The sequence below is a fragment of the Desmodus rotundus genome, chromosome 12 (assembly GCF_022682495.2).
Source record: "Desmodus rotundus isolate HL8 chromosome 12, HLdesRot8A.1, whole genome shotgun sequence".
Lineage (NCBI taxonomy): Eukaryota > Metazoa > Chordata > Mammalia > Chiroptera > Phyllostomidae > Desmodus > Desmodus rotundus.
In genome coordinates, this window is record NC_071398.1 from 16,533,499 (window position 1) to 16,559,347 (window position 25,849).

General features: G+C 43.4%; 1 protein-coding gene across 2 annotated transcripts in view; it reads left to right on the forward strand.

The window, feature by feature from the left end:
* The window catches only part of WWP2 (WW domain containing E3 ubiquitin protein ligase 2), a 148,239-nt gene that overhangs the window by 38,044 nt on the left and 84,346 nt on the right, over positions 1-25,849 (forward strand). For both annotated transcript variants that reach the window (XM_024556137.4, XM_024556138.4), the window contains exons 5-6: positions 17,359-17,496; positions 19,253-19,349. In XM_024556137.4, the coding sequence (XP_024411905.1) occupies positions 17,359-17,496; positions 19,253-19,349 (235 nt within the window). The remainder of the gene's footprint in view (positions 1-17,358; positions 17,497-19,252; positions 19,350-25,849) is intronic.

The following is a 25,849-nucleotide window of genomic DNA, read 5'->3' on the forward strand; positions in this document are numbered from 1 at the left end:
TCCTCCTTTTCGAGAAACTTCAAAGTAGATTTTGCCCTCGTTGCCCTGATGCGATTGTTTGTACGGAGGTCACCAGTCACTTCCACGTTGCTATATCCACTGGTCAGTTTTCATCCGCAACTCACTTCCCTTAGAGATTGGTGCAAGGAATCGATCCCTCCTTGACTTTGTTTTTTCACTTGGTTTTCAGGACACCACACCCTACTGGTTTTCTCTCTGTCTTCCTGGTCACACTTTTTCAATCTCCTTTGCTGGTTTCCTCCTTGCCAGTCTGGAAACACTGGAAATCCCAAGTTAGCATAATCCTGTATCTACTTGTTTTGTAGCCCTTTCTTTCATCATCTCATCTGGTATTGAGGCAGGTCAGTTGGAAGCTAGGAAAATTCCTTGACAAGTAGGATGGGGAAACTGAGACAGATAGTTAAATAGATGGCTGAGCAATTTACAGCCAGATAATAAATCACAAGATCTTATCTTCCCTAATCAAAGACACTTAGCAGGAAATGGTTTACATGTTCCAGACCCTGCCAGGAGTAGACCTGCCTTGGTCCTGGTCCCTTTCCTGTGACATCCTTTGAAGGTAAAACTGACCAGAGAATGACTCTGATTCCTCCTGATGCATCAGTATATCAAAGGACACATCTGATTGAATATTCTGATTGACACCTTCCCTAAAATTCCCACCTTCCGAAAACATACAACAACGCTTAAGACAAAGGACTCAGTGCGTGGCTCCCTTGAGCATGCCCATGCCTTCCCCCACTTCTTTCCTCCGGCATGCATGTTTTGCTTTCTTTCTCCTAAGCTTCAAAGCTTCTCAGGAGACTTGCAACCAGGTGGGCAGCAAGTGGTGGCAGCTGGTCCTGGGCTGACCCCCTGAACCTGTCTCCAAGGGCCCTCTTTTTGCCTCTGAAACTTGTTTCCTGAGTCCATGCAGCCCAACTGGCTCACTTCTTCTGCCTCTGTGACTCTCTTTCTGCAGGGCTAAGGCAGCCTCGCTTAGGCTTACCTCTTTTCCTTACATTTCCAAAGGGCCAAGGCAGCCCTCTCAGTTCACTTCTGTTGCTGTGATCTTGCCTTCCTTGGTTTCACTGTCCCCAGCTTTATTAAACGTACTGTCAAAAATCACCTGGACTTGTGTCATGAAATCTTTCCTGCACAAAGTCAAGAACACAGACATTTCAGACTGTGGTGGAGCAGACCCGCCTCAGTTCTGGTCCCTTTCTGGAGACAGTATCATGAGCATAAAATTGGTTTGTACACTTACCACTTGCAGCCTGAGCCTCCCCCTGGCTTCCTCCGTCTCAGGCAATGGCGATCCTCTGTTGCTCAGACTAAAAACCTTGGTGTCCTCCTTGATGTCATTCTTTCTGTTACATCTCACATCAGGTCTGTCAGCAAGTCCTGCCCATATTAGCTCCAATATATATTTGAGGAGCTGACTATTTCTTACCATGACTGCTCCTGTTTCCAATGTCCAAGTCACTGTCACTTCTCAACTGCTAGAGGCAGTGGCCCCCTAGATGGTCTCCCTGCATCTGTCTTTGTCTCACTACAGAATATTTTTGAATGAGCAGCTAGAATAACCCAAACTGTAAGTCACATCCTATCTGACTGTAAGTCATTTCTCCAATGGTTTCCCATTGTACTGAGAGTAAAAATTAATGTCCTTCCCTAATTGGCCTGAAAGACCCGCCCTTATCTTCTTGTCACCACTCTGTTACCTCATCTCAACCATTCTCCTTCCCTCTCCCAGCCCCTTCTGGCCCTCAGGCCTCCTAATTGTTCCTCCACCCACCACTGATCTTGCCTGAGAGCCTTTGCACCGGCCTTACCTTCTCCCTAAAATACTCTTCCTCATGTGTCCTCATGGTTTGCTCCTTCACCTCCTTCCAGTCTACCCAGGTGTCACTTCAGTGAGGCCTTCCCTGACCAGGCTGTCTTTTAAAACAGTGTACAAGTCAGTGCTTTTTGAAAAATTCACTGAGTTGTGCAACATCACCATGAACTTTCCTATCACCCCAGTAAGACCCCTCGTGCCCATTTATAGTTCATTCCCATTCCCATTCCCAGCCTCTGGCAACCACTCATCTACTTTCTGTCTCTGTGTATTTGCCTTTTCTGGTCATTTCATACAAATGGAAACATTCAGTGTATGGCCTTGACCAAACTATCTTAATTGTGACTCCTCCCTATACATTTCTTATTTCCTTTCCCTGACTTGTAATTTCCTCATGTAATTCTACTTATTTTGTTGATTTATCTCACCCACTGTTCTCTGTAACAAGAATGTAAGCTGCACGGGGGCAGGGATTGTTTGATTTTTTTGTTCACTCATGTGCATTCCTCCACCCCTGTGCTGGGAACACGTAGAAGACCCTAATATATAATATAATATTGTATAAAATAATGTAAAATAATGTAAGTGGTATGTTATGTGTATTATATTGAATTAGATGAGTGAGGATGAACTTTTCTTGTGAGTTAGGTTGCTGTGGCTAGTGTCTTGGCTCACCTATGAGGCTGAGCTGGGACTGGGGCAGTGCTGGTTGGCCACTCGGGGGAGTCCCCAGGCTGCATCTGTCCCAGCCTCCAAATGTCAGCCTTCGTTTCACTTAGCCCCATCCTATCGCAGTTACATCAGTGACTACTGTTTTCCTGATTGGCACCAGATGCCAGGCGCTGGGATTTAAACCATCTTTAACAGTCTCTGAAAAGCTCCCTGTGTGTTGCTTTCCATCACCCTGCACCTCAGGCAGATATGGCCAAGCCAGAGCCTCAAGGAATTCCCAAAGAAGCCCAAAGCCACCCCCTCCCCCAACCCCACTCCCCAGCTTCTCAAAGTTACAGCAGGACCAAGTTCGTGGCTTTAGTATCAGTGGAGAACTGTTTGAAAGAAAAGGTCCTTTTAGCCGGGAGTCTCAAAAGTAAACACACAGGCCCCTGCAACGAATCTTAAAACAGACCTGCTTTCTGTGTCACTGGCTGAGAGGCTGCCTTGTGAAACGTTACTTGAAGAAAGAAGAAAAGCTTTCTGTCAGGATCCCTTTCCCTGTACGTGGCCGCCTCTGCGTAGCCTGGGGTTTACTGCTGTCTCTAGAGTATGCCGTAAATGTATCGGCTTTGGAAGGTGGTCAGCCTCATGGGAATGCGTGTTTTAGCAAAGAGCGATTCCACCCTTCCAAACATGACTGTAGGTATATTATGGCATTTTGCATTTTAGTCCGTTGTAGGTGGTCAAGATGTCTTTTCCCTCTTTTCTATTTTTTTTTTTAGGTGTAAGAATTTCTCACTGTTAATCAGATTTTTCTGTGAGAGGAGCTTTGTGTCTTCTCTACAGGGTGTTTTCTCAGGCTTGTGAGACCCTGCCTGGAGGAGGGGATGGGTATGAAGCTCATTCCCAGCATCGCCCAGTGAGTCCCTGTGAGCACCAGGCTCGGTGCTGAGGTACAGTGGTGAACCACACTGACTGTCCTGGAATTCGGGACGCGGAGAGGAAGGCAGACCGACACTGAACACATAACTGGCACCCATTGCTCCTGTTGTGACAGGACAGAGGAAAGTGCAGGATCCTCTGGAAACATACTGCGGGGGATTTAACCTTACCAGGTCTGGGGGCATGTCGAGGAAGGCTTGCTGGAGGAAGTGACACTAGGACTCCAGAAGGGTGAGAAGGGCCAGGCCAGCGGGAGAAAAGCATTCCAGGCTGAGGGAGTGGCATGGGGCAGCTTTGAGGCAGGAACAAGCTCGGTGTGGCCAGGTCACACGAGAGGCCCGTTTGTGTGTCATATCCCGGTTCAGGTGAGTGACAGAGTTGCCCAAGGTTATGACCAAAGAGTGGCAGGGAGGAGGTGCCCGAGCAATAATGTCCATATACGTCATTTCAAGTTTTGTAGTAGCCACATTTTAAAAAATAAAAACAAAACAGGTGAAATTAATTTTAATAATAGATTTATTTAGCCCAGTATATCCAAAATGTTATCATTTTACTATATAATCAATATAAAAAAATAATTAACGAGATACTTTACATTCGTGTACCTTTTTGTGTCAGGTCTTCGAGGACTTGGTATGTCATTTACACAGCACACCTCAGTGTGGACTGGCACATGCCCAGTAGCCACGTGTGGCCCACATTGGCCTGTGCAGGTCTAGAGGTTAAGTTACTCAGGGAAGACTTGGGAAACTTTTCTTCCAAATTGGGTTATTGTTAATGTAGGACTGTACTGTTTGTACATTTCTAGAAACTTCCTCCATTCCTCTTAAGCCTGTCCCACATAGGTGTCGTGCCATCTCTTCGAGGATCTTCAGTGTTTCTAATCAGCCACATAACATTCAGCTTTTAAATGACAGCTGTTATAGGCATGAAATGGTGGCCTTGCACAGAGCCCAGAATTGGTGATAGGAAAATGAGACCGTTGCCTGGATATGAGCTGTTTCCTTCTCCTTGCCAAAAACAAAACAAAACTAAACAAAACCCAAACCCTGAAACATTTCACATCTGACGTGTGGGCCTCCGCTTTGCGCCAGTTATTTGAGTGGCTCCCTCCTGATTGCCCATTGCAGTCTCCCAGCTTCTCTCGGGGGAGACGCTGTGGCTGCTGGAATCACATTAAGATCAAACCTCATTTATCTCTTTTGAGTGTTTTATTTTCCCTTTTCCTTTGGTCTTCCAGGATTCTAGGAATATTTTTCTTAAGTAGGAGACTTAATCTTGTAGGAGAGTGGTATGTCGGGAGGGAGCAAGATCCTGGCCTCGAGTAAGAATGCCACTAATTACAGTTAGTACTGCTGTTAGGTACGGAGAGGGGATTTTTCCCTGAGTGTCAGGCCAGGCCTGGGTGAGGGGTGCTGTTTATTACTTACAGGACGGCAGGGCCCCCATTTCTCAGAATGTGATGTCTACGTCTTCCCTCCCTCTCCTCCTTTCTCCCTCAATTAATGTTTATTTGCACATGTATTAATGAATTCATTCTCTTGGAGGGGGCATATTAAAGTAAAGGCTGAATTCACCTTGAATGTGCCCCTTCCTTGATCCTGAAATTTTCCTCAATGGATAGTTGCTTCTGTATATACTTTAAAAGATTTATGGAATACATTAAATGAAAAATTAAAGGGTCCAACTCCTGGGTCTAGGCTGAAGCCAGCGTTGCACACGTACTTTGTATGTATTTGTGTTAGTGCTTGCAGGTACACTGACTTCCTACAACGTTGTCCACCGTGAGTTACGTCACAGCGAAGGGATCAGGCATGAGTGCACAAGTGCGGAAGGTGTCAGAGTTTACCTTTCTGTATTGTTTTAATTTCTTACAATGAGCATGTTATTATTTTTAAAAATTAAGTTAATATTATTGATTGTAAAGATAACATATAGTGTACATGGGACACAAGTTTAAAACTTTATTATGGAAAATTTCAAACATAAATAAAAATGGAGAGAATAGTGTAATGAACTATCCTGTACCGTTATCCACTTCTGATAGTGATCAGCACCTGTCCAGTTATCTTTCATCTTTATCCCCCACTTTTTGGGGGTGTATTTGAAAGCCCATCTTAGACATCATGTCATTTCACTTGTAAACACTTATGTATACAGGTATAACTGATGGAAATTAAGAAAAAAATCATCCACTATGCAGATAATGGAAATTAAAAAACAAAACCATTATTTCATAATCTTCCTCTTCAAATAGAATGTATTGTTTTTCCCTGATTAATTTACTTCCTTTCCTCTTTACCTGTTTTTACAGAGTTTTAATAATACAGTGCATGCTATAACTTCATGTTCTCTTTTTTTTGAACTTAACATTGTAGTATGAATAATTTTACATGTTCTCGTATATTAATCATAATCATTAGTCCAAATCTTGATGTGGCATATTTCACTCATCTGAAATTGTAATTTTTAAAAGCCAATTTTTAAAGGCAATTTTTAAAAAGAGAAGAATCTTAACCATAAAAATTCTGTCTTAGCTGAGCTCCTACATTTTGCTATTCAAAGACCGTTTAAAATGAGGTTTGTTCATTGAAAGCCTGCCTCTGTCCGGTTTGCAAACATGGCTTTTGATCCAGGGAGAGGTGGCTGGACCCTGAGGTTCCCTGAGGGCGTGCAGAATGGACGGACTGTTGCAGTGGCCCATCGAGGAATAGCTGTTCATGGGTGATGAGGATGTCCCCTCCTGTGGGGAAGAGGGCCTCTGTTGACAAGGCAGCAACAAATGATGTGAACTGACGGTTTATTCTTAAGGTTTAACTTTCCCAGATCTGTATTTACTTTCCCTAAATTACTTTAAAAATTTTGAAAAATATTCTACAGCTTGACAAACTGAGATTTACCAAGACAGATGCAGCCTTTTGTGTCCTGTGTTAAAGGGACCCTGCATTTGCTCAAGAGAGACTCTTTGTCTGTAATGTACCGGTACCTTATTAGGTGGGTGACTATGATGAATAGCCAATTCTGAAGTGTGCACACACGTGCACTTTTTTTTCTTTTGGAAAGTAAAAACGTGTGTAGCTGTATGGGCCTTGGCTATAGATCACTGGCACCTTGAATTGAGAGAAATAAGGACGTTGATGATTGACCCGTCTGTCACATACCATAATGAAGATGCATGTGCCTAATCTCTCCTCCCTCTTTCCTGTGGTATGAGGGAGCTTCATCTCTTCTTGTGAGGAAGGGCCGACTCTCTGTCCATGCCTTGGAGCCCATTCTTTCCTGCCTTCTCAGGAATTCTCCCTTATTTTCCTGCTGCCTGTTTGATTGTTCTTCTCAGTCTTCTTTGCCAGGTCATCTGCATCTATCTGACTAATAACTGTGAGAGTTTTTTTTTTTTAAATTGTATTTTTTCCCATTACCATTTAGTCCCTTTGTACCCCCCACCTCCCCACCCCCTGAAATCACCACAGTGTTGTCCATGTCCATAAGTCCTTTTTCCTTTTTTGCTCAATCCTTCCACCCCCTCCCCCTCCCCATCCCTCCCGTAACTGTCATCCTGCTATCTATGAGTCTGTCTCTATTTTGCTTGTTACTTCAGTTTGCTCATTAGATTCCACATATGAGTGAAATCATATGGTATTTTTCTTTCTCTGACTAGCTTATTTCACTTAACATAATGTTCTCTAGGTCCATCCAAACTGTTGCAAAGGGTAAAATTTTCTTCTTTTTTACAGCTGAGTAATATTCTCTTGTGTAAATGTCCCATAGTTGTTTTATCCACCCATCTATTGAAGGGCACTTCGGCTGCTTCCACATCTTGGCTGTTGTAAATATTGCTGCAATGAACATGTAGTCCTTATGTTCTTTTGAATTAGTGTTTTGGATTCCTTCGGATATATTTCCAGAAGTAGGATCGCTGGGTCAAAAGGCAGATCCACTTCTAATTTTTTGAGGTAACTCCATACTACTTTCCACAGTGGCTGCACCAATCTGCATTCCCAGCAACAGTGCAGAAGGGTTCTCCTTTCTCCACATCCTCACCAGCACTTGTTGTTTGTTGATTTATTGATAATAGCCATTCTGACAGGTGTGAGATGACATATTATTGTGGTTTTAATTTGCATTTTTCTGATGATTAGTGACATTGAGCATCTTTTCATGTCTGTTGGCCATCTATATGCCCTCTTTGGCGAAGTATCTATTTCGGTCCTTTGCACATTATTTAATCGGGTTTTTTGTTTTTTTGGTGTTGAGTTTTATAAGTTCTTTATAAATTTTGGGTATTAGCCCCTTACCAGATGTATTGGTGAATATGTTCTCCCATTCTGTGGGTTGTCTTTTCATTTGGTTGACGTTTTCATTTGCTGTGCAAACACTTTTTAGTTTGATGTAGTTCCATTTGTTTATTTTTTCTTTTGTTTCCCTTGCTTGGGGAGGGATATCTGATAAAATTTGTTACGAGCTATGTCTGAGATTTTGCTGCCTATGTTTTTCTCATAGGATTTTTATGTTTTGGGGTCTAACATTTAAGTCTTTGATCCATTTTGAATTTATTCTTGTGTATAGTGTAAGAAGGTGGTCTAGTTTCATTTTTATGCATGTATTCAATTTTCACAATACCATTTGTTGAATAAACTATCTTTAGCCCATTGTATGTGGTTGCTTTCTCTGTCAAATATTAATTAACTATAAAGATGTGGGTTTATTTCTGTGCTATTTTGTTTCATTGATCTGCGTGTCTCTTTTTATGTCAGTACCATGCTGTTTTGATTACTATGACCTTATAGTATACTTACTGTATTTTTCGGACTGTAAGATGCACCGGACCATAAGACATACCTAGGTTTTAGAGGAGGAAAATAGGAAAAAAACCCCAGCTCCACTGCTGCCCCCCACCCCCGTGAGCCAGGTAAGCTACATTCGGACTATAAGACGCACCCCCATTTTCCTCCCAAATTTGGGGGGAGTGGAAGTGCATCTTATAGTCCAAAAAATACAATAAGTAGCATGATTCCTCCAACTTCATTCTTCTTTCTCAGGATTGCTGTTGCTAAGTAGGGCCTTTTGTGGTTCCATAGAAGTTTTTGAAATATTCATTCTAGTTCTGTGAAATATGTCATTACAATCTTAATAGGAATTGCATTGAATGTATAGATTGCTTTGGGTAGTATGGACATTTTAATGATGTTAATTCTTCCTATCCACGAACATAGTATGTACTTCCACTTATTTGTATCTTCTTCAATTTCTTTCTTCAGTGTCTTACAATTTTTCAAGAACAGGTCTTTTACATCCTCGCATAGGTTTATTCCTAGATATTTTATTCTTTTTGAAGCAATTGTAAATGACGTTGTTTTTTTAATTTCCCTTTCTGTTAGTTCATTATTGACATATAAAAATGCAACTGATTTCTGGATATTAGTGTTGTATCCTGCTACTTTGCTGAATTCAATTGTCAGTTCTGGTAGTTTCTTGGTGGAATATTTGGGATTCCCTATGTACAGTATCATGTCATCTGCAAATATTGACAGCGTTGCTTCTTCCTTTCCAATCTGGATGCCTTTTATATCTCCTTCTTGTCTGATTGCTGCGGCTGGGACTTCCGGTACTATATTGAATAAGTGAGGTGAAAGTGCACACCCCTGTCTTGTGCCTGATCTTAAGGAGAACCCTCGTAGTTTTTGCCCGAGAGTTTTCTAGCATCCCATTGTCTTCTGTGACCATATTCCCATTTATATCTCCTCTTTATGCATAACTACCACGTGCAGGTGGCCCACAGATTTGAAACTCCACCCTTGACCTTTCCTTTGAGTTCCAGACCCACATACCTGACTATTGTCTTGCTCTCTCCTCATGGATGTAAAAAATACCTCAAAGTCAACATGCCTAAATATGAGCTCATCCCCTCTGCCCCAGGCTTGGTTCTCTTTCAGGGTTCCATATTTCAGTGCAGAGATCCTCCATTTGTCCAGTTAAGTAAATTAGAAACCCAGGATTCATCTTGGATGCCTCCTCCCCTCTTGCCCACCCCCTTTGCTAATCTATTTTCAGGTTCTCTTGGTTTTTACTTTTGCAAGTCTGCTCATTTCTATCATCCCCATCTACATTGCCCTGGTCCTTTCTCGTGGCCTCCTGTCTGCTATGCCTTTATCTACCCTTACTTTTGTGTATTCTACAAGCACAAAGTAAATCTCTTCACACCTTGATTAAGAACCCTTAAGAACCATGCTGCTGTTCGTAAGGTACAGAAAAGTTGTTCAACATGCCAGACCCACAACACACCACATTGTCTGGCCACCACGTATATTTCCTACCCAATTTGGATCACGTCCCTTTTGAGCCCCACTCATCCCTGTTCAGTTTCCTGAAAGCATCCAGCTCATTGTGCCACAATGCCTTTGCACATGGTATTTTCTCTGGAGTGGTCTTCCTTCCCCCTACCTCCCCTCCCCGGACCTGCTAGTTGTCTGCCTGAAGCTTCAGATCCCAGTGGAGTAGTCCGTTCCACAGGAAACTTTCCCTGATGCCATGAACAGGTCAGTTATCCAGCTGCTCATGGGACTATGGATCTCTTACATGCAATCTGTTTCATGGCTGTCAGTTTACATTTTCTTGTGAGATGGTTTACTTACTTTTCTTTCTCTGGAAAGCAGAGACTATGTCTACATTCATTCTTCATTATAATCCAGCATCTAGCACAGTGTCAGGCAGATAGTAGGCACCGAGAAAATGCTTCTTGTATAAATGAACAGGGAAGAAAGAGAAGAAGGAAAGTTTACAACCTGGCTTTGTAAAATGAAGCTATCTGCTCTGGAAGAGTTAGTGTAACCCTCAGTAGGCCCACCTTGAGTTTGGAGATGATTAACGGTGGACTCCCCACAGCAGCACGCAGAAGAGGCTTCAAGGCCAAGGTAGACCCTGTGTTCTGGGAGAACCTGCCAATGTGGGGGACTCTGTGAGTGATGGGGGCTGAGGGGAGGGGAGGTGAAGGAGAATCAACATTGGTACCCCCCACAAGCATTCCAGTGTTTACCACCTGACGCTGGGTAGAAAAAGACTTTCTCTTGTTAGGCTCTGGGTAAGTCGGAAGCCAAAAAGACATCATAACAGTAAATCCTGGAAGCCTCAGGCTTCCTTTACTGCAAAGGGAATGTGAACGAATGTTCTCTTTAAACCTGGAGTAGACTCCAGCCTGTGTGTGTCTGAATTATGGGGAACGGGGGAATGGAAAAGAGACTGTTTACTCTCTGCCCTCTTGGAATTTCCTCCGGTTTCATTCCTCTGTGCACCAGTGTTTCACAGCTATGTGTAGAATGAACACTCACCTGTTAATGAATGCCCTGCTTATTTTCACTTTCTTTTGATGGGCCTATGGGATTGAGGGCAGGGAGGCAGGAAGAAGGAGGTTGGTTTGTTCCACTGAGCAGCTCTGTCAAGGCCATATCAATCACATCTTCATCAGGCTTCCGAGACTCTTGACCTAAGAGTGTTTGGTCTCTCTTAAAAGTATCATACTTTTGTGTCTTGTTTTATTTTTCTCAAATTTCCAGGTAAATCCTTACACTTGACTTTTGAATTAGGAAGAAAAAAGGGATTTTTTCTTTTAATAGGTATAAATGTGTATATGCACGTACCTTTTGGTAATGTGGGAGTGGGGAGGGACAGCGATGACAAAAGATTCTTAAGTAGAAAGTCTTTTCATGCACTACCGTGAAACTGTCCAGGCAGGAGTTCTGGGTTTCATAACTGGATCGCATTATTACAGTGGCACAGTTTGGCAGTTTGGGTTTACATAGTTTTTTCTTTTGTTGGAACAAGGAAGGCAGCATCCATGCCTCATTTATCTATACTTATTAGTACCATATGCAAAAAAAACATGAAAAAGTCCACATCAAGAAAGGAGAAAAGTAGTTCTTTGAAAAATATTACTCATTCTTGTTGCATGTAATAGCTCTTCCCAATAGGAAATTATTAACCTGAAGCCACTAGCAAATCTGAGGCTTTGAAGTCAGGAAAAATAAGAGTAGGAGTTATTCCCTACACATCTTGACTGGTATATTTTCTGCCCTTTTGCATTTCAAACTGTATAAGTAATGTTGAATTCTTATAAGTATTTTAGTTAGTTTAAGTCACTGTTTGTGCCTAGGGTGTGCTGGCCTAAAAAAAACTATTATAGACAATGTCAAGTATACAAAAAAGTGGGAAGGGAGTATGGGTGGCTCAGGGGAAATATGTGGGGCAACTGTAATTGAACAACAAAAAAAAGTGGAAAGAATAGTCTGTGGACCCTGTATGCCCGCCACCAGCTCCACAGCCATGTAAGGAATGGTTGTTCCTATTTCATCTCATTAGATTATTTTCATGTGAATCCCAGACGCACTCCATCTACAATCTTTTATTTAATTAAATTAATCAGTTAATTAATTTCTTGTTCGACAGCACAGGTTTGTTTATTCTCAATTTTGGGCCTCATAGAAAAAGAACTTGTCTAGAGAAGCATACAAAAAAAGAGATTCTCAAATAGAAAACCACAAATTGCGTCATACAATACCCTCCCATCCAGTGCACTAAGTAAATTACAATGGCGTCTCTCTTTCAGAGCCTGTCTTCTCCAGACATATTTAAAAGTTAGTTTCATCAAAATTTACAATATAGACAAAGACTAGGGAAAAGCTGTTGGTAGGTATCAGCCCATGTGGCCCTCGTTAAAAAAAGACTGCTCTCTCTGAGTCTAGATATATTTTGTTAAGGCCGCTTTTATAAAGGGGGGCTCTTCAGCAACCTGTTGACATGCTAATAGTGGCCCAGTTAGCGCGACTGTTCGGGTGTATGCAACCTAGCGGGCTCCACGTCCCCAGCCGTCTACGAGTGTTTCAGTGTGCGTCTCTAAAAGATAAGGACTCTTATAAACCATAACACCAATTTCATACCTAAAAAACTGAATGGTAATTATTTTAATATCATCAAATATTCAGTCAGTTTTTACATTTCCCCAATTATCTTACAGTTTTGCTTGGTTTTGCTTTTCCCCTCCCATTGGTGTATTTGAATCAGGATCCAAACAAGATTGATCTGTCTCCTATGGCTCTTTTTGCTGATGGGTTCTTCTTTTTTAACCCCCTGAAATTTGTTATTACAGGGACTGGACAGTTTGTCCTGTAGTTTCCCATGTTTTAGGTTTTACTGAATTGTAGGTGAACATGTTCCTCTGTTCCTCTGTGTTTCCTATGAGCTCATGGGTAGATCTAGAGGCTTGATCTGATCTCAGTTCTCTCTCTCTCTCTTTTTCCTCTTTGATGAGGTGGTGTGTGATTCCATCAGGAGGCACCTAATGTCTGCTTGTCTCTCTTGGTATGCCAGCTTTTGAAGGGATCTCCTGGCATGGTCCTTAAGATTTTCCAAATTCTTTCCCCCTGGATTCTAATATCCATCCAGCCCTACCACTGTCTATTGACCTCCATGAAGCAACATTGCGGCGTATTGGTTACCATTGGGTACTTCGCACAGAACAGAGGGGCACAGTCCCATAACCAAAGAAGAGTGTTTGCTGATTGCTGAAGTTAGCGTGAGCTCAAGACTTTGGCTTTCTTGGTGGAACTAAACTCTGTTGCCAGCGGAATATTTTCATTATATATGTTCCATTTGGTTGTAATTGAATCTGACTTCCTCTAGCCATGCTCTAAGTTGGCTCTTTTTTCAGCCCCTGCCTATGATTTGCTCAAATCTTTGATTCCAAGAGGCTGGTGGGCCTGTGGGGCCTGGCTGATGTGCTCGGTGGGGGTCATGGCTTTTTACTAACATGTAATAGGAAGGAAGCCAAGGTAGAGTCTCCCTTGGGCACCCTGTTCCTGGAAGACACTGCCATCGCCTTGGACCAAGCCACCATCTGCTCCTACTTGGAATATTGCAGTGATCTCCTGCCTGGTCTTGTCTGCTTTAGCCTTTGCTCCTCCTGCAGCTGGAGTGATTGTATTACTATGGGAGCCACATCCCTCCCTTGCTCAGAACCCTCTAATGGGCTCCGATCTCACACAGAGCTAACATCACAGACCTTGGCAGGGCTCTGAGGTCTTCCTTGTGGGCTCTAGTTACTTACTGTCGTCCCCTCCTGCTCCTCTTTTCTTTCGTCCCCTCCAGCCACACTGGCCTCCCTGCCATTCCTCACACCTGCTAGGGATGCTCTCTCTTCGGGCCTCTGCTTCCTTCTCTCTCTGCCTAGAATCTTCTTCCAGATACTGACATGGCTCCCCTGCCTCATCCTTCTTTAAATTTGCTCAGTTGTCATCTTTCCAGCGAGACTTTCTCACCACCCCAAACCCTCCTCCCACCTCTGGCACTCTTCACCCCATTGCCTCGTTTCATTTTTATCTACTACATTTGCAACCTCCCAACAGATTACACAATTTACTTAAAAAAGAAAAAAAACATTGCTTATTGCCCATTTCTCTCAACTAGAAATTAACACTCAGGAGCACAGATTTTTTTTTTTGTTTGTTTTGTTCCTGCTGACTCTCCACGACTGAAATACTAGATGCTCAGTACTGCAGGACCGCAACTAGAGCAGGACTGGGTGAGGCTGGGAGTAGCTGGTGAGTGCCTCTGCTAAATCTGATTCTAGTTACGGAAATCAACCTACTACACCCAATTTTTCATTGGTGTCTTGATTTCGGAGCAGTGCCTCAAAAGGCAGTAGGAAGACATGCTTGCAGAGAAAGGCCCTTTGTGGAGTTGTCGGCGTTGGCTGTAGTGAAACCTGAGGGCCCCAGAGGCAAGGTGCCTAATGCTGCTATTTATAACTAAGATTCCAGTATATGTTTTCCAGCCACACTTACTCCTTTCAGCCTCCCCTGTATGCTCAAGTCTGTCACTCAATTAGCTAATGGCGTCTTTAGTCCCATTATGCATTGTAGGGTTCCCCTGGCTCAGCTCTTTTTTTAAAAGAGAATAATGGGGTGTTCTGTTCTCAGAGGTTTAATTTTTTAATAGCCTTGCCAATTAAATGAAAACCTTTTTCCAACTTTTTATTATGAAATTTTCAAACATACAAAAAAAAGAATGGAAAGAGTAACACAATGAACACCCAGATGCCTTCCCTCCACGTAGGCCCGACCCTTTTTAACATTTTGCCTCATTTGTTTAACCAGCATGTGTGAGCCCGTGGGTGTGGGCATTTTTCCCTGAACCATTTGAAGGTAAATTGCAGATATCATGGCACTTTAGTCCTAAAAACTTCAGCCTGTTTTCCTATAAAACCGTTTAAGACTAAGTGCTGATGTCATCCTAATCTTCTCTTGAATCTCACAAGAAAAAGAACATTTATATATAAAACCATAGTACCATTATGGAACCTAAGAAAATTAACAGTAATTTCAGAGGTTATTGAATATCCAGTCTGGATGCAGATTTCCCCAAGACCATTTTTTTCAAGCCCAGGATTAGTCAGAATTCACACATAGCATTTGAGTTATGTTTCTTTAAATCTAGGGGAATCTCTTTCCTGTCCATTTCTAAAAAACAAAATATATTTAGTAACACTTTAATATATTTTTTTTACTATTTTTAAAAAGAGAGAGAGAAACACTGTTTTTCCCCCCTGCTTATTCATGCATTCATTGATTGATTCTTGTATGTGCCCTGACTGGGGATCAAGCCCACAACCTTGGCATATTGGGATGATGCTCTAACCAACCGATGGAGCTACCCAGCCAGGGCTAATACTGACTATCTGAAGACTCCAGGACAGTTACCATGTAATGGTTTGTCCCCGTGATGGTTATGTAGCTTTCCTGGAAAGGTTTTGTGGAGTTTGTTGCCACAACCTGAAAAAGTCTCAGAAAGGTCAAAAGAAGACTGACTGACTATAGAATGAACAAGTTAGACCAAGAGAAATTGGGACTCTTCAGCCTAAAAACGGGGAAGTCAACAGGGAGGTAATAAAAATGACAGTGTATTAGGACCTTCCTGGGTACTGCTTATTTCTTTACAAGTGCCTTCTGAAAAATGTGCTCTCCCCACTTCCTGTTCTCTAGGGAGAGCGACGGTCATATGAAGTAATTTATGTCATGCTGCACAGCTGCTGGGTAGTAGAACTGGGGTTGAACTCAGTCTGCCTGGCTGGCACCTGCCCTCTACCTCTGTGCTGTACTCCCTGCTTGGGACTTCGGCACAGGATCTCAGAATAACAGAGTAGGGAGCCACTCCTTGACTTTCTTTTTTTAAAACAGTAATAAACATTTATTATCTCACGGTTTCAGTGGGTCAGGATTTGGGAGTGGCGACTCTGGGCGGTCAGGCCTGGGATCTGTCATGAAGTTGCAGTCAATTTGTTGGCTGGGCCACAGTCCTCTGAAGGCTGGGCCAGGGCTGGGGGCTTCACTTCCTGGGTGGCTCATTTGCCTGGGTGGAGAGTGGTGTTGGTGGTCATCAGGCCTCAGTTCTCCCCCTACCCCAACCACTTGTAGACTTTTGAAGGAACTTATTTTTAGACTATCTGTTATTTTATAGAAATATTTGGAACTCACCAGGCCCCTCAGTGAAACTGACTTGAAAATAGTAACAGACTCAAAAAGATTTGGAAAGATCCTTTATAGGGAAGAGAGGTTAAGGTAGGGGAGAGATGCTTAGGAGAACTTAAAAACTGGAAGAGTAACTGGTTTCTACTTTATTATAATAGATCCTTGAATTGATCCAGACTTTTTTTTTTTTTTTTTTTTAATTTTTTTGCTAAGTTTAAAGGGCTGTGTCTGTTTCTTAGAGAGATTTGGGGCTGGCTTTTCTGTGTGGGGAGGTTGTTTCTAGGAAGTGCTTGTTGCCTTGTTCTAGAAATCCAGTGAGATAGCTTATAACAATACAGTCCCAACTAGGAGATAAAACTAGCGGTAGGGAGGGAGGGAGGTTGGAGTATGTGGCATTCTCCTGGTCTGGCTTTGTAAGATGTGGGGGAGGCATGGAAGGACTGCGCACCCTTTGGAAATCCTTACAAACGCGGCTCTCCCTTGATAGTTATTGACCAGCCCTGAACTGGAGGTTACAGCTCCTGAGCAGTGACTGGCTGGAAGCTATCGGTGTGGCCAAGCTTGGTGGTGGGAGTTGGGGGTATGTGTGTGTGTGGCAGTTTCCAGCCCACCTAGAGTCTGGGGCTTCTGCCTGGTGCCAGTTTGTTCTGTTTTCCTGCTGTGGTTTCCCAGCTCTTCATGCTTGCCCACGGGGCTGACTTGACCTAGTGTTTTGGGGACTGTGTGAAGCTGAGCTGCCTTCCCGCCTCAGTCACAGAGCCAGGTGTTGACCAGTCTCTCCTTCTGGGACTAACCCAGGGCCATGCGACTCTGCGGCTGACTCGCTTGTATGGAAGTTTTATTGCTTAAAAACTTTTTCCTTATTTCAAAATGAAACATTTTCAGGATTGAAAACAACAACGCTTTTTAACACAAGTAAGAAAAGAATAAGCCCCTGAAATCTCATCTAGAGATGAGATTCATCTAGAGATGACTCCTGATGACATTTCCTCAGGGTCCCCTAACCTGTTTCTTTTCTTTTTGCCACTATTTTTTCACATGGGTAGGGGGATGCTGCTTGATAGAACTATTTCTTCCTCTGTATGCCATCAGTATCTCTCTCTTTTTTTTATGGTCCCGCAAGTATAAGCAAACAAATAAGTGATGTAGATATTATGTAGTTAACCTAGTAATCTAAATTGTTTAGAAGAGTACAGCCTTCCTCACCAGCCTTATACGACAGTGATGATGGCGATTAGATAAATATTCCTTCCCTTTCTTTTTTCCATGCCACAAGGCAGATTTGAAGATGCAGAAAAATGTTGCCAGGGGAGTTGGAGTAGGAGAGGTGGGAGCTTATAACTTACAGAATCTTAACTCTGGGTGCATTTGCTTTCTTCTACCCATGTTGCCTTTTGTGTCCAACAGTGGAGAACACACAGCTGACCCTGAACCTGCAGACGGAGAACAAAGGCGGTGTTGTCTCGGGCGGTGAGCTGACAATTTTCCTGGACGGGCCAACTGTTGATCTGGGAAGCGTGCCTAATGGCAGTGCCGTGACAGACGGTGAGTGCTGCCCTGCTCCCAGGGGTGGGGTGGGGTGGGGAGTAGAGGAGGTGTCCCGGGTTTGGTTCTGTACCAGGTCCCTGGGTTTGGGTACGGCCCAGCCAGCCCTGGCCATGGCTACCCCTGATTCTTTTTAACGTCCGTAGCATAATCAAAATCATGACATGATTTTACGAGGACAGCTTTCTGATAAAGCACCAAAGTAAATGTCAAGTCTTTGTAAGTGTTGCTTGGTTTGAGAGCAGAGAAAAACAACTTTTCATCCCACATGGGCTTTGGAAAATAAAATGTCTTTATTAAATGTTACTTGGCCCATTTTTCTTCATCCTAGTACAGTTAACCTTCCTAGGGAGCTCGAAGGTGTCTTTTACGAGAGGGTATTGGTTGGGAAAGGGGACTCTGTGTCTTAAGAGATTCACACTAGCAAAATAGATGCAGAAGCAGGGGATTTGGAGTGTTTCCTGCTATGCCCTGAATGTGAGCTGTTTGTTTTTTGATCTAGTCTCAAATTAGTCACCTTTGGATCTAGCAGGAAATTATTTCATGGAGTCTGAGATGGGTTGGGTTTCTCCATAATTTTTCTTGTTAAATGTGATGTAACTAAGGTACTTTCCAGGCCTGAAACAGGCTTTCTATAGCTTCAAGGGAGTGAAATTTGAATTCTGATTCAAGGGCACTCAGTGAATGGTGGGGCCTTGACTTCAGATTCCTCCCTCAATTGGACTGGATGGTGCTTGGGTACTTTTGGTGCATGGAGAAAAACAGCACCTATATAGATAACTGAGCACCAAGCATGTGCTAGATGTTGGACGAGGTGCTGGCTAGATGGCAGGGGCAAAATTCACATGGTGTCTCCTCCTATGAGCTTATAATTTACTTGGTGGGGCCAGGGGATGCTAGATATCAAACAAGTAAACATACAAATAATTGTGTAACTATAATGGGGATAAAAGCTATGAAGGAAAGGTAGTGGGTGGTATGAGATTCGTGTACTTTAGGGGATCTCATCTAAATTGGAGGGGGCAGGGACAGTTTCTTTGGGGAAGCTGATACCTGCTGGAGTATAAGGAGTCTAGACAGGCCAAGGTGGGGGTGTGGGTCAAGGGGTGGCTGAGTCAGAGGTGGAGGGTCCCATGTGTAAAGGCTCTGAGGTGGGAATGAGCTTGGCCTGTGGTAGGAACAGAGGTGTCCAGGTTGGCTGGGTTGTGGGGAGCAAGGAGAGTGGTGGGAGGTGAGGCCGCAGAGGCTGGTCTGCTCAGATCACAGCCTTGAAGGCCTTCGTAAGGATTTTGAACCCTATCCTAAGAAGCAGGAAGCTGTTGAAAGGTTTTTAGCAGAACTGTATCATCATTTGATTTTGAGTCTGATTTGGCTTTTTAAAAGCGCTTGAGTTGTGATATGGAGAAATGCCCCAATTCCTTGCCCCAACTGTGGTCAGCATCTGTTGTCTGTGCCATGTGGTTGGCTGAGGTTCATGTAACATGTAAGGCAACATGCTTGTAAGTGCCTTAGACATTCCTGAAGGTCTTAGAGAAGAAGAGCTGTTTCCCAGGTTTGAGCCACTCTGATTCGAGAGGCCCTGATCTGATCTCACCTGGCTGCGGCATCAGTTCCTCCTCGTGCTGGTGGCTGCAGCTTGCTTGACTGTCTGTGTCCCACCACAGTGGGTCACTGTGCTGTGTTCCCGTAGCCACATCTCAAGCAAGGGCTGAGCTTCTCAACATTTGTCTTTTCTTGTGACCGACCCCCTTTCCAGGATCACAGCCACCTTCGAGAGAATCCAGCGGGACAGCTGTGACTCCAGAGAACCGGCACCAGCCCCCCAGCACAAACTGTTTTGGAGGGAGATCCCGGTAAGACCCTTGTGGATGAGGAGCCTGGAAGATGCTTAGAGCCATTGAAAACGCGCTGGCAAGTGGCAAGGAACAATTTATGTTAGAAACTGGTGGAAATTTCCAGAGAGCTTATAACTGACTCAGTGTGTGAAGGAGGCCCAGAGAGGAATACAAAACTCAGGATTCTCGGAAGGGTCAGGGGTTGCTTGTTAAAGGTCGGGACTGGCTAAGTTGGTTAATTGGATAAGAGGAACTGCTGAACAGAACTGGACTGCTTTTTATGCATCAGGTGCGGTGGCCACAGCTACCCTTCCAGGATACACACACAAATGCTTAGTGCACTGCGACTTTTGAATGCGACATTTTCTGCCTGTCTGTTTCTACTTTGGGGGCTGATCCATGGTTCTCTTTGGGATGTTGGTTAAGACCTCTGTACTTAAGAGTCCAAGTTGTATTATATATGTTATCCGTATCACGGATGACTTCATTTTATTTACTGATGTTCCTATCTTACGCCTGTGTTAATGGTGCAACCTTGTTTTTGTGGCAACTGAATTCCCAGGCAGGAGAGTAGCTTTAAGTGTATTCGGGAGATGGGGAGGGGTTGGGAACCTGTTTTTATTGTTTATTACAATGTACAAAAGTCCCAGGCATTTTAAGGAGAAGAATCATATGAATGAATTTTGTAACTTTTTGTTAATCTGTGGAGAGTAGGTGAATAACTGGTAAAATCTTCCCAAATAAAACCCAAGGCATGGAGAAAAACGCTTGGAGACACAGTATGATCTCAACCAATACCCACAGCATCTGTCCTCCTCAGGGGACAGCCATCAGCCTCTCTAGATTTGGTTGTTTTGAGGATTTGTAAGGTTTTGGTGCCTGGAGCAATAGAGGGTTGGGTGTTTGGATCTTTTGTCTGTAGCATCATTAGAAGCCGAGGTGCTGTTTCCCTGTTGTCTTTTCTCCAAGCCTCTGCAAAGGTGTCACCCTGCACTTTAAAGATCAGCTGCCCATTTCTGTGACTCGCTGGGTGACTTACAGGTTGGGACGAATAGTCAAGTCTCACAGCGTAAGGACTGACGCTGTAACTGACAAGTCTGTGTCCACCAAGGAATGATAGACACCCAGAACTAGAGAAAACAGAGTATCTTCAGTGGCAAGTGGCTGGCAAAGAGGGACACCTCAGCACTTCACTCTCTTAGCTTCTTAGCTTTGTACTAACCACCCTCTTGGCCTTTAGCTGACTTGGAAAGTTTGTGTCAAACAACTGATACTTATTTGGAGCTGGAAGGCAGAGTCCAGCCTTTAACAAGTGTGGACTTCAGTTCTTGACCTATTTATTGCTCTCTGAAGTTCTGTACTTGAAAGACCTAGAAATCCATCCACTGTACGCCGATAGCCCTTCTTTGTTGGTTGTGTTGAGGATTGGCGACTGCTAAAGCAGCAGCCAGACTCTGACAGAAAATCAGGTGCATTTTTGCCATGACATACAGTAGACATTCAGTGCTAGTTAATTGTTGGTGGGCAAAGTACCTGCCAGCTCTTTAAACCACATGGGAGACTCCCTCCATCTGCCTGGCCACTGCAGCTTTTTCATGCATGGCCTCGAGTTTTCACAGGCCTCGGCCATCTAAGTATTTATTCTGTGGTCACATGGAACCTGCTGCTGTTCAGCAGCAAATGCTTTTGAAAGTATCACCTGAAAGCACTATCTTCTGTGTCCCTAAGAACCCTTTTCCCCACTGCCAGTGGTCAGTGTGCACATGCAGGTGGTGGCAGAGCGGTTGACTTGATGAGAGTACTCCCAGTACAGCTTGCTGTGTGATGCTGGACAAGTCACTAAGCCTCTGGGTGCATCAGTTTTCTCAGGTCTTGCACACTGGGAGTGCTCAGGGAAAGTGGTGGGGGGTTCTTTGCTCTGGAGACTGACTCTTGCACCCCTCCAGCCACTCCGCTAACCTGGGAAATGTGGCATTACTGGTGCATTCACATCAGTTAAGAGGGTGATGAATCAAGCCTTCAGGATTCAAGGACAATCCTCTGCTGTCCTTGGGTGCTGGGGCAGAGAGAATGATGGGCTTCTGTCTGCTGCCTCCCAGACTAAATATTTATCTTTCACTGTCTGAAGGGTAGGTTTTTCTTGGACCTGGGTGCTATTCACCATGATCAAAGGTGCTCTGACATGCCCGTGAAGGTGAAGATTGCAATGACAAAGCAGCCTTTTCCTCTCCTTTTCCCCTGCGTTATTAAGCCATAGAACTGGAACCGTGTAAGGGGTTCATCTACCCAAGGTCATCTAGCAAAGGCACCTTTTGGTTACTGATCAAGGCCTCAGAGCTCCATCTCTCAGTGAGATCTTGCCAACTCTTTAAGAATAATTGAGTGAGCCCTGGCTGTTGTGGCTCTGTGGATTCAGTGCCAGCCTGTGAACTGAAAGGTCGCTGGTTCGATTCCCAGTCAGGGCACCTGCCTGGGTTGCAGGCCAGGTCCCCAGCTGGGGGCGTGTGAGAGGCAACCAATCGATGTTTCCCTCTCAAATCGATGTTTCTCTCCCTCTCTTTCTCCCTCCTTTTCCCTCTCTCTAAAAATAAATAAATAAAATCTTTTTTAAAAAAAAGAATAATTGAGTGAAACAGCTCTAGTTATTTTATCATCTCGTCTGCTACATGGAAACCAGCATTGGCTTGCCACCAAGAATTCATGTGGCATAAATTTATTTGCAGACAAACTGTGTTAGTACATAGTAGTGGGCCTGGCTGATTAAAGAAAGAATTAACACCAAAATTGTTGTACAGTCCTTCCTATTATGAAGTACTGACCCGTGTGAAAACAAGTGAATGATAGTTACATTAGTATGGTGGAATCTCAGAAACATAATATTGAACGAGAGAAGCAGGTCACAGAAAAAAACATACAGTATGATGTAATTTACATAAAGCTTAAAAATGTAAAATTAGGTCATATATGTTTTTTATAAATGACTTCATAGGTAGTAAAACTATAAAAAATAGAAGGGAGCAGTTAACCCTGAATTCAGGAGAATGGTTATCATTGGGGAGCTGGAGATGGGTGTAATGAGGGAAAAGCACACAGAAACTTCTAAGTACGGGGAATGTTAATTCTTAGCCTAGGTGGGTCCCCGAGTGTGCATCTTACTGTTTCCTTAAACTGGATATACAGGGTTGGCAGAACTAACACCTGCTTGAGTGTGGTTGGTGGGGTAATAATATGGGTGTAATAATTTATAGTTTTAATTTGAACATTTCACCTAAAATGTCATATGGTGTGCTTGAGTGTGATATTGTTATGTTACAGAATTACATGCTTATGATTTTGTAATAAAATATTTTGTAATAAAAAGGGGCGTTATTTATGCCAGACCCTGTATATTTAATATAGTCTTTTGTTTACACGGAACATTTCACAGTAAAAATAAAAAAGTGTCACATACTCACAGCAAACTGAACTATGATGGAGAAAGTGTTTGCTGTCGAGGCAGACAGATTTCAGAATCTAGGATTTCTCCAGCCTCGATAATGACCACTTACTTCTATTTTGCCCAGTTAATGTACGTTGCAGTGTAGCTGATGATTCTAAGTCGGTGCTCCACATTGGCCTTGTGTTCCTGTCACTTAGAAACCTCGGGCTGAGGATTTAGTTTGGGAGGTAGGGAAATGGGTTCCAGATGAAAGCTGGTCACTGCCAGGTAATGTGTTAGCACAGCACTAAACTTGGTGGCATGAGAGGGCTGATCTCACACCATTTGGTGTTTGATTCGAGTGGGCCGAGCCTGTGGCATACCCAGGATTCTGTCTGTTAGTGTGCTACCCTGCCCTGTGTCCTCGGCCAGCGTACCTCATTCCAGTAGAGGAGAGTGCCCAGGGTATCACGGGGTCCCCGGGGAGAGTGTGTGCTCGCTGGCATGGGGAGTACCTCCCACACCCTTTTATAATCCCCCTGTGCTTATTTTATGTTGCTGGAATGAGGGCTGGCTTTGGGAACCACGCCTAAGTCAATCCAGGATTTGAAGATCTAATAATGTGTGCCTGGTATGGTGCATACGTTGTACGGGGCTTGCCTGAAGCACTTTCCACAGCCATGCACGTGTTGTATACACAGGATGTATACAAATCAGGCAAATAAAACTGCCAGTGCTGGGGGAGCTCAGAGAGAGAAAATCAGTGGAGAGGGACATACTGAGGGGAGAGCGGGGTGCAAGTTTGCAGAGACTGTTATGCATTGTCCATTGTTCAGTACAGACCTTAGGGATTAGTTGAGGCAGCTCACTCAAGAATTAGGAAAGCTAACAGTAGGGTGTACGTGGAGGGGAAGAGAGCCCAGCAGAGGGTATCCACACTGGTGCTGGCAGCTCTGTTCAGAGTTACTCTTCTGGTTAGAAATAGTTGTGAAATTCCAGACCGAAGAGCGGAAAGCCAGGATGTCTTGAGTCCCTCTGTTGTGTGTTGATTCTTCGTCACCTGTGATTTTTTCCTCATCCCCAGCTATTTATGTGAAAGCAGAGAGTGAAGGTGAAATCAACTAACAGGTGGAACCCGTAGGACTGTCTTCTAGCTACGCTGCTCCTCCAAGCTCAGCCTTAGAGATTTCTTTAGACTTGAGTAACTAGGTTCTCAGTCTAGAATCACGGTAGATTTTCCAAAGTCATATGGGGAAATGATACAAAAAAGTAGAGGAAAGCATTGAATTTGCTTCTAGGTTCATAAAGTTTTTCATTAAAAGGTCTGAAAACTGTGAAAGGGATCTAGGTAAAGAAGCTGTATGTAGGAACTTAAGTGATTAATTTTTCTGTATGTATTTAAATTATTTTCTATAAGAGTATATGTGTGTGTGCATGTGTGTTTGGTGAAGGGCTGGAGGTCTTAAATTTGTCTACATTTACCATCAGCTCTGAGTGTTGGCCAGTGTTTGGTCAGAATCTGTGTTTTAATAAGCCCCGCCACCCCCGCGACCCTGTGATTTTGTTAACATGTAAAAATTTCAAACCTCTTATGAGAGAGTTTTCATTCACCCTTCTTCCCTCCTTTCCTTTTTATCTTGCTTTGATGAAAACATATCAAATTTATTGACTCTCTTGCCTTGGCATTCAAGACCTCTGAAGATTTAATAGAGGTATAATCTCGGAGTCTTATAAAGCCCCACGGTCTCTAGTGAGCTCTAAATAGCTCATCAGCTGTGTCTGCAGACAGCCTAGCCCAGAAAGGAAAGAAAAATAAACTCAACAGGGCGTGATTCTGCTGGGAACACTGCTGGGAGTCCTGGGAGGGCCAAGGGGTATTGGGAAGCAAAACTAACAGGGAAGGAGGGACGGGAACTGAGCCTTCGGGCACTGGGCCACTCTCAGTGATTGTTGGCCGCCAATGACTCCCTCAGTTAAGATGACTAAAGGCTACTTGATTTGGAGCTGCAGTTATTTGCAGATGTCACCCTGTCAGCATGAAACTCAATTGAGCACCTTTACAGTTTCCATTCGGCCTTGTACCCAACAGCTTTTACTTAAAGTCTGGCTATGAGAGCCCCGTTGCAATTGTTGGGGAAGGGGTAATGAAAGGAGAAAGTGTGAATCATTTATTCATTCAGTGATAACTAAGACACAGTCCCTGCTCACAAGGAGCTCACAGCACTCTCTTTGAGCAGTTGGCTTCTGTGGAATAGGGTTGAGACGGTGGACAAGAGCCCTACTGCATTCTCAGAGTCAGATATTGAAAAGTAATCATGCAGATTAATTATACATTCCTTTAGGTGCTAATTTATTAACTTTTACTATTTGAAATTATACATTCTACTATTATACATTTGTTTATTCAGATCTGTTTACTTCATAGGTGTTTACTGGTCACTTTTTTCCAGGTTTTTTTAAATGTTATTTTTCAATTATAGTTTACATTCAATATTATTTTGTATCAATTTCAGGCATACAGCATAGTGCTTCTTAAGACAATCATATACTTTATTTTTTTTAATGTATTTCAGTGATTATGCTATTATAGTTGTCCCAGTTTTTCCCCCTTTGCCTTCCTTCGCCTGGTACCCCTGTTCCCTCCAGCAATCCCCTCCCTTAGTTCATGCCTGTGGGACATGCATATAAATTCTTTGACTTCTACATTTCTTATACTGTTCTTAACATCCCCTGTCTATTTTGTACCTGTCAATTTGTACTTCTTAACCCCAGCACTTTTTCCCCCATTCTCCCCCACCCCCTCCCAGCTGATAACCCTCCCTGTGATCTCCATATCTATGATTCTGTTCCTGCTCTGCTTGTTTGCTTAGTTGGTTCTTCAGATTCAGTTTTGATAGTTGTGCATTTGTTGCTGTTTTAACATTCACAGTTTTTATCCTCTTTTTCTTGTATAGTTCCCTTTAACATTTCATATAATAATGTACTTGGTGATGATGGCTTAGTTTTACCTTGTCTGGGAAGTACTTTATCTGCCCTTCCATTCTAAATGATAGCTTTGCTGGATAGAGTAATCTTGGATGTAGATCGTTGCTTTTCATCA